The sequence below is a fragment of the Nycticebus coucang genome, chromosome 15 (genome assembly GCF_027406575.1).
Source record: "Nycticebus coucang isolate mNycCou1 chromosome 15, mNycCou1.pri, whole genome shotgun sequence".
Taxonomy (NCBI): domain Eukaryota; kingdom Metazoa; phylum Chordata; class Mammalia; order Primates; family Lorisidae; genus Nycticebus; species Nycticebus coucang.
In genome coordinates, this window is record NC_069794.1 from 12,022,345 (window position 1) to 12,037,272 (window position 14,928).

Consider the following 14,928-nt stretch of genomic DNA (forward strand, 5'->3'; position numbering starts at 1 on the left):
CATTATTTTCTGAATATTTTCAAATCTGCAGTTGGTTGAATCTGTGGATGCAGAAACCCTGAATACAGAGAGCCAACTGAACATGTGATTAGACTTTCCAAGATAAAATAATGTGATTTCTCAATTATATAATTCAGCCGATTACTTAAAAGAGAGGATGAGCACTTTTGCAATCTGAATTAATAACTTGGAAGATAAACATAAAGAAATAATGCCAAGAACTAGAACATAAATATAAAATGACAGTAATCATGAGAAAAATGTCTCTAGTATATCTAATCTGAAGAAACAGGAGTCCTAGAAGGAGAAAACTAATGGATGAGGGAAGGAAACAGTTACGTAACAGAAGAAACTGCCCCTGAAATGAAGACATACTTAGTCTGCGCATGGGAAGAGGACATGGAATGAAAAGCGATTTCAATGTTTAAAAGAAAACTGGGCCAGCTTTCAGACAGCAACGATTCTTTACCTATCACAGAAGAGAAATGAGAATGACATCAGACTTAACACAGCAGAAAGCCATAAACTCCTGGGAGGAAAGAACCCTACACCCAACCAAAATGTCATTCCCCTTTCAGAGCTAAAGAAGCATTGTTGAGAATGTGGCGTGTTAGAGCATAGACTTCCACATTTTCCAGCCAAGGAAATTTCATGAAACAATGATCTGAACAAACAAATGAACTAGAGCAAAAATCTCAAAAAAAGAGGACAGCTAAAGAAAATTTAGCAAATAATGAGACGTGTATCTGGGGTATATATAGAAGCTAAAAAGGACTTAGGAAACGGAAGAGGTACAACTACCAGAGAAATTCAAAAACAGCTTTAGAAGTATTAAATTATCTTGGCAAATCATTAGTGTTGGAAAGTGAAGAGAACTAGTTATATCATCTTTATAAGTAAAGAAAATGTCTGTCTGAACAGGATAAATGAAATTTTAAAGCACAACAAAATTTCTCCAATGGAAAACAGAAGAAAGAACAGCAATTTATTTCAAGTAGCAAACAGAAGGAAAGAAAATTTTTAAAAAAGACAAAGAAAAACAAGAAAAAAATAAAATATTTAAAAGAAGGAGGACTGGATTTTTACACTAAAAGAAAGAGAATGCCAGGTTGGATTGTTTAAAAATTGTACTTAAATCCAAAAAAAGCTAAAAAAGTGGTAAAGAGGGCTTTAAAATAAAGGAACAGCTGGGCATCGATGGCTCATGCCTATAATCCCAGCACTCTGGGAGGCCGAGGCACGTAGATTTCCCTGAGCTAACAAGTTGGAAACCAATCTGAGCTAGAGTGAGACCTCACCTCTAAAAATAGGTGGGCACCTGTAGTCCTGGCTACTCAGGAGGCTGAGGCAAGAGGATCACTTGAGCCCAAGAGTCTGAGGTTGCATGAACTATAACGGACGCCATAGCACTCTGCCAGGGCGACAAAACAAGACCCTGTCTCAAAAAAAAAAAAAAAAAACCAGCAACAGACAAAAACAGAACATGGAGGGCAGCAGCCATAGCTCATTGGGTAGGGTGCGGGTCACATACACCAAGGCTAGCGAGTTCGAACCCAGCCCGGGCCAGCTAAAACAATAATGATAACTGCAACAACAACAACAACAACAACAAAATAGCTGAGCATTGTGGTGGGTGTCTATAGTCCCAGTTTCTTGGGAGGCTGAGGTAAGAGAATCACTTAAGCCCAAGAGTTTGAGGTTGCTGTGAGTTGTGACGCCACAGCACCCTACCCAGGGCAACATAGTGAGACTCCGTCTCAAAAAGAAAGAAAAAAAAAAAAAAAGAATAAAAAAAATTAAAAACAAAATGAAACATGGTATGCAACATGGTGTGAGTCAATGTGGAATAAATAAATTCTTGATTAAAAGAAAAAGAACATAACCATAAAATAAATCAAAATCAAATGAAGTTATAGTAAGATGAAATCACAGTAATCATGAAGTTACAGAATGATGCTGATAGTGACCATGAAAACAACATTATTAATAAAATACAAAAGTAAAATGAAACCCTTGGGAGAGCCATGCCTACAGCAAAGTCAGCAAATGTTATAATCATGTAAAACTAATAACAAAACAGCAAAAATGAAGAGTTAGGAGGTAAAGAAAGCAGGATTAAATATAAACATGCAAGTTTTCATTACTTTTGTAAAAAGGAAAGAATATAGTCTTTCAAATTGGAATAGAAAGAAAAATTATAGCAAAAATATTTTACAATCATTTTTCTTCTAAAGAACATATTTTAAGAATTAATGTAACTACAGAAAATTATAAATATTTATCTAATAGTTCAGCAATTCCATCACTCTCATTTTTCTTCTGCCAAATAAGATAAGCTAATCCAAAAGGCCAATTTTTCACATAGAAAAATAAGAGTATTGAGAGGGGAACACTTTTACTAGATACTAGTTGTAATATATAAAGATGTAATACCTAAACCAGTATGGCACTAGCACATGAATGAGCAGAAAGACTTGACATACAGATCTGCACACATGTAAGAATTAAGTATACAAATGAAGGTGACATTTCTAATTGTTGCACAAAAGACTGATTGATTAATAATTGTTGGAACAATCAGGTAGTCATTTACAATAAAGTAAAATGAATTACAAATGCAGATTCCATGTTTAATCCATCACAGAGCAGGGAAAGCCTAACTATGTCACGCCACTAGAAATGATAAAATAGAAGATTTAAACATTAAACTGATTAATAATAAACATTTTCTCCATAAGAAGAAAAAACAATATTCAAAGTCAAATGATAGGAAAAATACCTACAAATCATATTTGTTTTGTTTTAATATCTGTGTTTGTTGATTCCACCAGAAAAAAAAAAAATGGCTTCTGGACCAAAGAACAGAATAACTGTCACTCACAGAGTATCTCAGCCTTACTCCCTGTACCCACCATGAGGCAATGTGGTTACATATGCACAGGGTTATGTACCACAGAGGAATACCCAAACTAAACTCAGAGCTTAAATGAGAGTGCTGGTGTTATCTGCCCTTCCTCAACTCTGGAGAGAGGGAGAGAAAGAGGGAGACAGAGAGGATGGACAAGGGAGCTAGAGAGTGCAATGCAAACACATCCTCTCTGGACTGTCAAAGACAGACTTTCTTTCCAGAGCACTCTATCTTTGGGGTTGCTACCCCTTAATCCAGGTATCTAGGTCTTTGCTCAGAAAGTCACATAGAAGCGTGAAAATATTAATAAGGCCATTACTTCCTGACAATATCTCAAAGGGCTAATTTTATAAAGAGACCCCCCTCACCAAGTATTTCTCAATTCTGAGTATTACCATTCAATAAAATAAGAAACTAAAATCATTCAAGCAAATTACATATACAATATGTGTATGTAATTACACTTCTCTGTGGGGGGGGGTACACATCACCATCAACTGGGACACCTTTCTGTTAATGTCTTCCAACCACAAATTTAATGTCTTTGCAGCTTTAATAAGTGCTTATAACACACTGTGGCCATGCTTTTGCAGTCTGAGATGCGACAGCAAAACAGGCATGAATTTCTTTTTCCTTCTTCACAATTTCCCACATAAAATGTTCATTTTTACTGCAGATCTTAGCAACCTCTCAGCACATGAATTTTTTCTTTCCTTATTAGGTCAAGAATTCTGACCTTCTCACTTAAAGGAAACACTCTACGGCTTCTCTCTGGCATATATGAATTGCCAGCATCACTATTCTAGCACTTTGGGGCCATTACTAAGTAAAATAAGGGTTCTTTGAACACAAGTGCTGTGATATTACAATACTTGATCTGATAACCACTGATAACCGAGATGGCTACTCAGTGACTCATGGCCGCGAGTGTCTACAATTGGGACCTGCTGGGCAAAGGAACAAAGCCGGATGCTATGAGATTTCATCACACTACTCAGAATGGCATTCTATTTAAAACTTAAGTATTGTTGATTTCTGGAATTCTCCATTTACTATTTTTGGACCAAGTTTGACCGCAGGCAACTGAAACCACAGAAAGCAAACCCAGGAATAAGGGGTAACTATTATAATATACTTCATTAAAAATAGCATTTTAATAAAATCATATTTTTAGAAGAGTATTTCTAGCTAGCCACCTTTCACTCAGTGAGTGAGAGAAATGATGAGAGAGAGAAGGGTGGGTGAGGAGGGGAGGGGTAGGTATGTAAGTGTTCACTATGAAAAAGAGCAGAGACCATTCCAGGAAATGGGAGCGGAATGATAGGAGGCGCACAGGGATCAAACTGAAAGGCCTTCAGAGAAAAGGAGAGTCTCACCTAAGTCACAGGCAGAGACTGGCACAAGGCGAGATACGGGCTCTGATGGGAGATTAGGGCCATCAAAAAAAACTTGTACTGTGATGCACAAGCATTTGAAGTTTATCTTTAAGCAAGAGAAAACCAGTGACTTAAAAAAATAAAGCAATAATACATGCATATGGGGATAACGTAAAATGCTGATACAGATCCGAGCAGATTGAAAATAAAACCAGGCAACTGAACCAAATATTTATGCAGCAAACCTGCTGACTCCCTTAGTGTCACATCTCTTAATGGAGAAACTGTACTGTTATTTTAAATTTCACTCTTAAGGAAATATAGTAAGTCATTGGTTCTCAACCTTCCTAATGCCATGACCCCTTAATACAGTTGCTCATGTTGTGGTGACCCCCAACCATAAAATTATTTTCATTGCTACTTCATAACTGTAATTTTGCTACTGTTATGAATCATAATATAAATATCTGATATGTAGGATGTATTCAGGCGACCCCTGTGAAAGGGTCGTTCGACCCCCAAAGGGGTCGCTACACACAGGTTGAGAACCGCTGTAGTAAGTGAAGATGCTACTCATAATTTCTGTTACCAAAAAACACTTTCTGAAGCTAGAAAAAGTGGCAGTTCGGTGGGGCAAGTTCAAGGAAAAAAGAGAACCAAGAAAATTACAGCCTTCTGGACTCAAACTGAAACACTAATTAGAGATAACATGTATCTTAGGAGATAAAGAAGTTGGCGAATAGGCCTTAAGTATTATAATTTAAGGTTAGTGAAGAAATTTGTGCAGCAACTTGGATGGAACTGGAGAACATCATCTATCCTACATGAAGCATCTCAGGAACGGAAAGGCAAACACCACATGTTCTCACTAATAAGCGGGAGCTAACCTATGGGGACACATGGTCGTAAAGTACTAAAAGGACATTGGAAACTCAGAAGGGGAAGGGATAAAAATGTGTACAACGGGTACAAAGTGCATTATTCTGGTAACAGGCACACTAAAAGCCTTGACTTCAGCATTATACAATTCATACACGTAACAAGAACACTCATACTCTCTTACAATTATAATTGAAATAAAAAAATATTTTTAAAGAAGATTTTGAAAGAGGATCTCTACTATGTAAAGAACATTTGGGTTGTTTCAACACTATCAGAAAGAAATGTTTGAAATATGTTAAGAATGGCTTTCTGAATACTCATCAAGTTCCAGATTCTTTGTTCATGTTCCTATTCAGTTATATCCCCATCACACAGACACATTCCACAAAATCAAAACTCATTCCTTCGGGTAACTAAAGAATCACAGTCACTGGGAGTCAATGCAAAAGAGAAAAGAAATATTAAACGCTAAATCAGAGGCACATGTACCAAAGTATGATAATAAATAGCAGATCAGATCTAACATGATAAAATCTCTGTCAATTTGATTCTGACTTCCTGAAACTCATTTATAGCCTTTTTTGAGGGTATAGAATATAATTTCCTAGCAAGCTATCCAACATACAAAACACAGGTACTGAAATGATTTTGACCAACTGCACAGAATTATTTTATATCAGTATCAGCTACTGGGTCTTACAGCAAAAATGACCATGAGACAAACTTCAACAAACATTATGGGAAAAGAATACTGCAACAAATTGCCTTTAAAAAAAAAAAAAAAAAAAAAAAAACTATTAAGTCCATAAATACTGATACTGCAATTAAACAATCTTGTACCTCTTAGGTCTGGAATAAAATACAGATGTTTTGCAGTCACTTCAAATTGTCTTCAGAATATTAGTACAAACTATTATTTTCATCATGACATAGTAAAGTCTCCACTTCAATAAAAACATGATTTTCCAGCTAATTATCTAATTAGATATACCAAGTTATAAAGACATTTTTAATCAATATCAAATTAATCTTTAAAAGGCAAAGTTATGTCACTTCTAAAGATATTCACAAGATAAAAAATAAGCTAACGAGGCAATTTCAAAGAAGGTACCATAAGGACTGAGCAACTACTGAGTTAATATTTATATAAATACTACAAACACTACAAATATTTATGACATTGTTCTTAAAATGCACCTATACGCATTATTTCCACCATTCTAAATGAAAATCAACCTCATCCTTTTACAAGTGTACTTTACAATTACAATAAATGAATGTTGTTAACTTTTTATATTTATTCATGTAAATATGGTGGACTGGTACTTGACCATGCCCTCAAACTCCATCGAGGGTGCTCTCTTAAACTGTAGAATATAGATGGTTAAGAATCCTACCCCAGATTCCCTCACAGCTAAAGCTCTCCATGAGAGAGCTTTGATTAATTTGATCTTGATTAAAAAAAATGAGGTTCTAGATGTGTCAATCCAGTGCAGAAGCACAAGATTTAGAAGGAAAAAGTGAGGTGGGAGTGAGGCACACACCATCATTCCACACCTTCTTCCCGCGTGGGGAGGAACGGTGAGAGTCAGAGCACAATTTTATTTAATCTATAGGCATAACATACCTCAAAACCTACCAGCTGGGCACTTACGCTCAAAGTTCCTGGGGACTAGGTAACAGCAGGGTGGGTCAAGGAAGTGGGAGATTTTATTAAAACTATCAAAGGGCAAGAACACAGTACAGAATTATCAGCCAACATCCAGAAGATGAAAACATAGAGATACAAACCCAACATTCAATGCCTTTTTTGTCCTAAAGAGGCATTTGCCATTCCAGGAAAAAGTAACTATAAATCTAAGCTACACTTTTGGTGACATCAAGAAGTTCAAAGTACAACCACAGAGAAGAGACCATCAAAAGTAAAAATACTGGGGCGGCACTGCAGCTCAGTGGGTAGGGTGCCAGCCACATATACCAAGGCTGGCAAGTTTGAACTCAGCCTGGGCCAGCTAAACAATGACAACTGCAACAGAAAAATAGCCGGGCATTGTGGTAGGCACCTGTAGTCGCAGCTACCTGGGAGGCTGAGGCAAGAGAATCACTTGAGCCCAAGAGTTGGAGGTTGCTATGAGCAGTGACACCAGGGCACTCTACCCAGGGCGATAGGTGAGACTCTGTCTCAAAAAATAAAAAATAAGAACACTGATAAATCATTCCCACTTTAAGTGGAGGCCATAAAAGCAATGTTGGCAACCGTAAGGTAAGAACTGGAACAAAACCCACCATTCTCTAGAACTGCAGCCAGGTCAGGCAGCCCTCAGGAGTCAAAGGAACCTCACACTTGGAGTTTGGATCTCTGTAGTTACAAAATACAAGTGTTTACCAGTATGTGGCAGAAAAAAAACTAAAAATCTCCATAAGAAAAAAGGGAGAGGAGGGAGAAGGGCGGGGAGAGGGGAGGATGAGTGGAGGGAAGGTTTTTGGCAGGATCTCACCTAATGCACACAATGGAGGGGTACATTTCAAACCAACTAAAAGTATATTATAAATGTCATACCACAAAAATACGTAAACGAGGTGATGGTTGTATTAATTAGTTTGATTTAAGCATTCCACATTATGTACCAAACCATCACATTGTATCCCATAAATGTATACAGTTATAATCTAATAAAAATTCAGTTAAAAAAATCTCCATAAGTTTTCTATTAATAAAATAAATCTGAAAATAACAGTTTCTAAAATAACATATGACAGTATACTGTCAATGATAACAATGTGCACAAGGAACTAAATACCACAACCAAGAAATCGCTTAAAAAACAGATAGTACAATAATCACGAGACTTCAGATACCAAAAGTATCAGACACACATGAAAGGTGTGGATTTTTTTTTTTTTGAGACAAGGTTTTACTCTGTCACCTGAGCTAAAGTACAGTGGCTTCATCATAGCTCACTGCAATCTCCTCAATGATCTCCTGTCTCAGTTTACAAATATCTGGGACTACAGATACATGCCACTGTACCCAGATAGTTTTTTTTTCCTTAAACAGAGAAGGTTTTGTGATATTGCTCAGGCTGGTCCTGTACTCAGAACTTCAAGAAATCTTCTTGCCCCAGTCCCCAGACTGCTAGGATTACAGGCACCAGCCACTATATCCATCCTGAATCATTTTTATAAGAATCAAATAGAAATTCCAGAACTGAGGCTACAGTGGTTCATGTCTCTAATCCTAGGACTCTGGGAAGCCAAGGCATGAGGATCACTTGAGGCCAGGAGTTTGATACCAGCCTGAGCAAGAACGAGACCCCAGCTCTCCAAAAAACAGAAAAAATTATTCCAGCTAATAGTACCCCACATACTCAGGAGGCTGAGGCAGGAGAATCACTTGAGCCTAGAAGTTTGAAGTTGCAGTAAACTGTGAGGATGGTTACTACACTCTAGCCAGGGCAACAGAGTGAGACTCGATCTCAAGAAAAAAAAAAAAAAAGAAAGAAACAAATTCCAGAACTGAAATATAAGCAAATGAAATCAGGAATTTGATAGGTGATTAATTAATTAAATACAGCTCATGAGAAAGTATGAAAGATGGGTCAAAAGAAATTACACAAAAAAGGCAAAAACTATCAAAGACAGGTTAAGAATACAAAAGATTTATTTAAAAAGTCTAAAATTATAGTTATAAGGGTGGTGCCGGTGGCTCAAAGGAGTAGGGCGCTGGACCCATATGCCGGAAGTGGCAGGTTCAAACCCAGCCCCGGCCAAAACTACAAAAAAAAAAAAAAAAAAAAAAAAACTTGGCAACTTAAAACTTAAAGTTATATATTCATATATGTATGTATTTATTTTTTATTTTTTTCACGCTATCTGATTTTTGAAATTTCAGATTAATATGGGGGTACATATACTTAGGTTACATTATTTATATTTGTTAGGGAAAGTCAGAGTTGTACCTGAGTCCTTCACCCAAGAGGTATGCCATATATCTCTACATTGTACATTAGGTGGGAGCTTACTGAGTCCCTGCTCCCATCCCCACTTGTTGAATTTAGTTGTGTTTTTCCTCTCATGTGGGCCTGCAGTTGTTCATCCATTAGTTTCAAATTAGTATCTAGTACAAGGAATGCTTGCTTTTCCATTCTTGAGATACTAAGGAGAATGTTCCAGAAGGACGGTGAAGAGATTGTGTCAGAAGGGTAAGTGGTGACTTACCCTTTTCTTTCAAAAAGACAAAAAAATTCAATGAATTCTAAGCACATATGTATACAAATCAGAGAAAAACTACAGAAAATCTAAGACAGATAAAAACTCATAAATTCTAGCAAAAGAAAAATAATTGTATCCAAATAAGTAGAAAGCAGAATTAGAGTGGAATGTTCACCAGAAATAGCCAGAGACAGGGAAATGATACTTTCAAGGAGTTCAAAACAATACTGCTCAAACTAAGACCCTCTGAGACTAAAGACGCCTTTCATGAATGAAGGGAAAGTAAAGTCACTGGCTATCCACGGAAAGAGGCTGTAGCAAGTGCAGGTCTAAAAGAAATTTTCAGAAACAAATTGAGAGAAAGGGTAGAATTAAATGAATTTGACTATTTAAAATAAGAAGGGAAATGGCCTGTGAAGGATAATTGTACAGAAGTCAGGAGATGGTAAAGGGAATTAAAATGTTCTGAGTTGCCTATACAGACTGGTGGGCCAGGTGAAAAGATACTGATTGGTACTAAATTTGGTAAGTTAAGGATGTATGCAGTCACCTATAAATTCTACCCAAAGATTAGAAAAAGTATATATAACCCCCACACTAGTACAGGAAAAAAAAGGTGAATGATAAATATTATGAAAAAGAGAAGAAGAAAAAAACAGAGATGGGACGAAAAGCATGTTAAAAGATTGTAAATTTAAACTCAAATATATCAGACTTTATATTAACTTTCTACAGAGCAAATGGTCAAAATAGGAAACACAGATTATCAAAGCCAGGGGGCATGCTTGTAGTCCCTACTACTCAAGAGGCGGAGGCAGGAGGGTGGCTCAAGCCTAGGAGTCGGTGAGCTGCACACCAGCCTGGGTGATAGAGCAAGGCCTCATCTCAGAAAAAAACAACAACAAAAAAGGCAAAGATTATCAAATCTTGGCTAAAGACATTTATACACTGTTTGTAGAACAGGTGTAACAGAGAGATAAAGGGGGAAGAAGATAGACTAGGCAAAAGATAATCATCAGGGCTCAGCACCCGTAGCTCAGTGGTTGTGGCGCCAGCCACATATACCAGGGCTGGGTATATGTAGGTTCGAGCCTGGACCCAACCAGCCAAACAACAATGACAACTGCAACAAAAAAAATAGCTGGGCGTTGTGGCGGGTGCCTGTAGTCCCAGCTACTTGGGAGGCTGAGTTAAAAGAATCACTTAAGCCCAAGAGTTTGAGGTTGCTATGAGCTGTGATGCCACAGCACTCTACCCAGGTGACATAGTAAGACTCTGTCTCAAAAAAAAAAAAAAAAAAAGATAGATAACTATCAGGAAAAAGGCAAAAAAAAAAAAACCCTGAAGCCCAGACCATTACATTCCCTACCACTGGGGGAGGAGCAGGACCTAAGGAAAATGCACCTAAAAGTTTCAGGGACACAAGGACCAGGCATAAAGAGAACAAACAACCCTGCTCAAGGGTCCTAAGGAGTCTATCCCCGGGAAAGAGACATGACCATGAAGACAGAGCTGTGAAGCACAGGACCACATAAAAATCCTAAAGCTAAGGACAAAATAGCAATGGAGAAAAACCCTCAGGTAACCCATGGTACTCAGCTCATGTCTGCAGTGACTCCAATACCCCTTCCCACCCTCTCATCCCCAAAGCCCAATGGAAGAAGAGTTGACCCCAAGGTTCAGGCGTAAGTATGCCTTTCCATTGTCTCCCCTGTCCTACTATCAGCCTATAACCCACTTCAGTCTTAGATGACCACTAATTTCTGTCTCTTTAGCTCACATGTGTTTTTTGAATGGTATACTGGGTTAAACAACATCCCTTTCTAAATTCACGTCCACCCAGAACCTGTGAACATGACTTTATTTGGAAATAGGACTGTGACAGACATCATCAAGTTATGATGAGTAATACTGAAATAGGCTGGCTCCTAAATCCAACATAACTGTATCATTACAGAAAGTGGGAGCTTTGGACACAGTGAGGCACAGATGCCAAGTGAGGCAGAGAATAAAGTTCCGCTGCCACAAGCCAAGGAAGACCACACCCCAGCAGCAGCCCCCCAGGGCCAAGAGAGAGACGTGAATAGATTCTTCTCAGAACCTGAGGAAGGAGGCAAATCTGCTGATACCTCAAAGTGAGACTTTGGCCTCCTCAAGTGTGAAAGAATAAATTTCTGCTGTGTACAGCCACCCAGTTTATGATCATTTTCTATGGCAGCCCTAAAAAACTAATACAAATTCTATAAAACTGGAAACTAAGTATCTATGGAAATTGAGTAGATAAACAAATAGTGGCGTTTTCTTTTTTTTTTTGTAGAGACAGAGTCTCCCTTTACTGCCCTCGGTAGAGTGCCATGACGTCACAGGACTCACAGCAACCTCCAGCTCTTGGGCTTTCGCGATTCTCCTGCCTCAGTCTCCCGAGCAGCTGGGACTACAGGCGCCCACCACAACGCCCAGCTATTTTTTGGTTGCAGTTCAGCCAGGGCTGGGTTTGAACCCGCCACCCTCGGTATATGGGGCCAGCGCCCTACTCACTGAGCCACAGGCACCACCCGGCATTTTCTTTAAAGGAGTATCATACAGGAGTTTACAAGAAACAGCATGAATCTCACAAATGTAACATTGAGAAAAGAAGCCAGAGGCACAAAAAAATATATACCGTATGATCCCATTAATATAAAAATTTTAAAAACAGGCAAAAATAGACCCTGACAGAAACACGAGGTGCTGAGAATTCAGTCAGAACAGGAGGCAGCTCTAGGAAGACAGAGGGAAGTAATTGAGGAGGACAAGAAAATAGGGTCTGGGGTAAAAAAGGCTGGCTTTTTTATACTTTTAGACCCAGCTGATGTTCACATCGATTTATAATAATATTTGCAATTACACATTTGTGTTCTAGGTATGTTTCCATATGTGCACAGTTCACAATTTAAACAAAATTCTAAAAAGGAAGGAAAGAAATAAAGCACCAGTTATAGTACCAGTAAGTTCTTGAGATTGATTGGCATTACGGGAGGACGTCCCCACAGCCGGCAGTTGCCCGGGCTGCCCCTGGATTTCTCGGCCTCGTGACAGGGCAGAGGTAGCAGCTCTTCTGGGAGCCTAGTGGGCAACATAACTATAGGAGCCCCTCCCGGAAGTTCTCTCTGGGTCTCCTTCCTTGCACTCTTCTCCCCCAGGATTTTGTAATCACTTGATATTTTTCTATTTACAATATTCCAAGTAGTTTCTCTTACCAGCACAAATATATTATAGCTCATCTAAAGAGGTTCAAGAAGAAAACAAAGTGGAATTTCCACATTCCAAGTAGAACTATGACAGAGCAGGGTCTGGACACTGAACTTTAAGTTAGTGGGACACTTATCCCTCATTCCCAATAGATGTTTAGCATGAGAATAAAAACTAAAAATTTGTTTAATAGTTTATGGAGTTGATTTTAATTTTTAAACAAAAAGAGGTGGGTATAGAGGGGCAAAGTACAAACGCATGGAGAGGAATAAAAACAGTGTTTGCTACCTGGAGTCTCGTGTTCATCTCCAAGAAGTAAAAGTTCTTCTTTGAGTCCACAAGGAACTCTACAGTTCCAGCAGAGGAGTACTTCACTGCTTTGGCAAGAGCCACAGCTTGCTCCCCCATTGCTCTTCGAGTTTCAGCATCCAAAAAAATGCTACAAATGCAAAAAGAGTTTTCATCTACACCTAGACTAAAAAATCAAGTTATCGTTTTTGTACATTACATAAAGTTTACTCAGATATAGATCATCTATATCCAATTAGAAAGTTCATAATATTATATGCTTTCTATACTTTTATAATATACGCTGATTGTGTTATTAAGTATAGCATGCTTAAAGAAATCAACTGTGGATTTTTTTAATACTAACATTTGAACCTTTCACATTATACTGCACCTTCAGTCTACTCATAGACAATATGATTTTTCAATTTGTAAAATTTAACATGTATATTCAAAGTGGCCTTGAGCTAAAAACTGGGATTCTCACAAACTAACATATACATGCAATCCTCCTTGTCCATAGATTCCACGTGTGCAAATTTGCCTACTTGTTAAAATTTATTTGTATCCCCCATATCAATACTAAGGCACTCTCCTGGTCATTCAGGAACAAGAGCAGAGAGGTGAAAAGTTTTAGACTCCTGACACGCTGAGGTTGAACAAGGTGGTGCTACGCCTTCGTGTTCTGATGCTCAGACTATAAACAAGTGTCCTTTTCAGGTCTGCTTGGTGCCGGATTTTCTGCATTTGTGTGCTCTTCTATGTGTGCTTTCACTGTTTACAGCGGCTCCCTGGGCTTTGTGCTGAAGTGCTGTCTGGTGTTCCCAGCGCAAGAAAGCTGTGAACTGCCTTTGTGGGAAGACATTTACTCAGGCTTGTTGGCCAGGATTGTGTGTTCGCTATTAATAATTCAACATTATTAAATAACAGAAACACACATAAAACAAGGTTATGTATTAATCCTTTGACAAAAATGTTAGGAGTCCTTTCATGATAGGATAAATTCAGGATCATCTTTACTTGTTTATTTTTTAAGAGACAGGGTCTCTTCTCTTGCCAAGGCCTGAGTACAGTGGTATAATCATAGCTCACTATTACTTCAAACTCCTGGGTTCAAGCTATCCTCCTGCCTCAGCCTCCCCAATAGCTAGAACTACAGGTGTGCACCACCACACCTGGCTTATTTTTAAAATTTTTTTGTAGAGACAAGATCTCATTATGTTGCCCAGGCTGGTCTCAAATCCCTGACCTCAAACAATCCTCCCAACTCGGCCTCCCAAAGTACTGGGATTACAGGCTTGAACCACTGTGCTCAGCCAGAATCAACATTATGAAACCTTCACATAGAAAAAAATTAACTCCTCCTTTTATTAGAGGAGTTGTCTACTCAACTTTCTCCTCCAATAAAAACCTGTTTCTTTTTCAAGTATTCTCTCGCTTTTACATATCAAAGTACTAAGGAAAATCAAGTGACAAATTTTTACTTATAAAAATATGTACTAATAAAGTCTACATGAATTTTAAAGCAATTTCAGCCAATAAGGAAAGAAACATAAGAAATACATAAAAACAGGCAATTTCATAAATGTTCACTGGAAGCAACTCTTACCTTGGCGCCTCTTCCACCACCTTCTGATTTCTTCTCTGAATTGAGCACTCTCTTTCATTAAGCCACAAAGCATTCCCATGTTTGTCACCTAAAACCTGAAAGAGCAATACCATTTGAGAAGATACAGCCACTACATATGTGCCCAGGTAATATTTTCCCCATGCAACATCTCTTCATTTTTAATCCTCAAACCTCACAGACCATATGTACCTCTCAAAACAGCCTTTCAGTTTATGTTAACAGAAAGACAATTTTATATTTACAACCCCAAAACTCAATAAAACATTTTACCAAAAAGATCTGAGAGGAAAAGTTTCCAAATACCATGAGTAAAACATCAGAACCAGTTGTACAAATTTTGTGAAGGGCACTGAGTATCAATAAAGACAATACAGTTCTGGATGTCAACTGTGCTTAGGAGA

The 14,928-nt window shown here is 38.1% G+C and overlaps 1 protein-coding gene across 3 annotated transcripts in view; it reads right to left on the reverse strand.

Annotated features, from left to right (window-relative positions):
• The window catches only part of PCCA (propionyl-CoA carboxylase subunit alpha), a 396,610-nt gene that overhangs the window by 219,412 nt on the left and 162,270 nt on the right, over positions 1 to 14,928 (reverse strand). For all 3 annotated transcript variants that reach the window (XM_053563974.1, XM_053563972.1, XM_053563973.1), the window contains exons 11-12: positions 14,507 to 14,601; positions 12,898 to 13,048 (exon numbers count right to left, since the gene is read on the reverse strand). In XM_053563974.1, the coding sequence (XP_053419949.1) occupies positions 12,898 to 13,048; positions 14,507 to 14,601 (246 nt within the window). The remainder of the gene's footprint in view (positions 1 to 12,897; positions 13,049 to 14,506; positions 14,602 to 14,928) is intronic.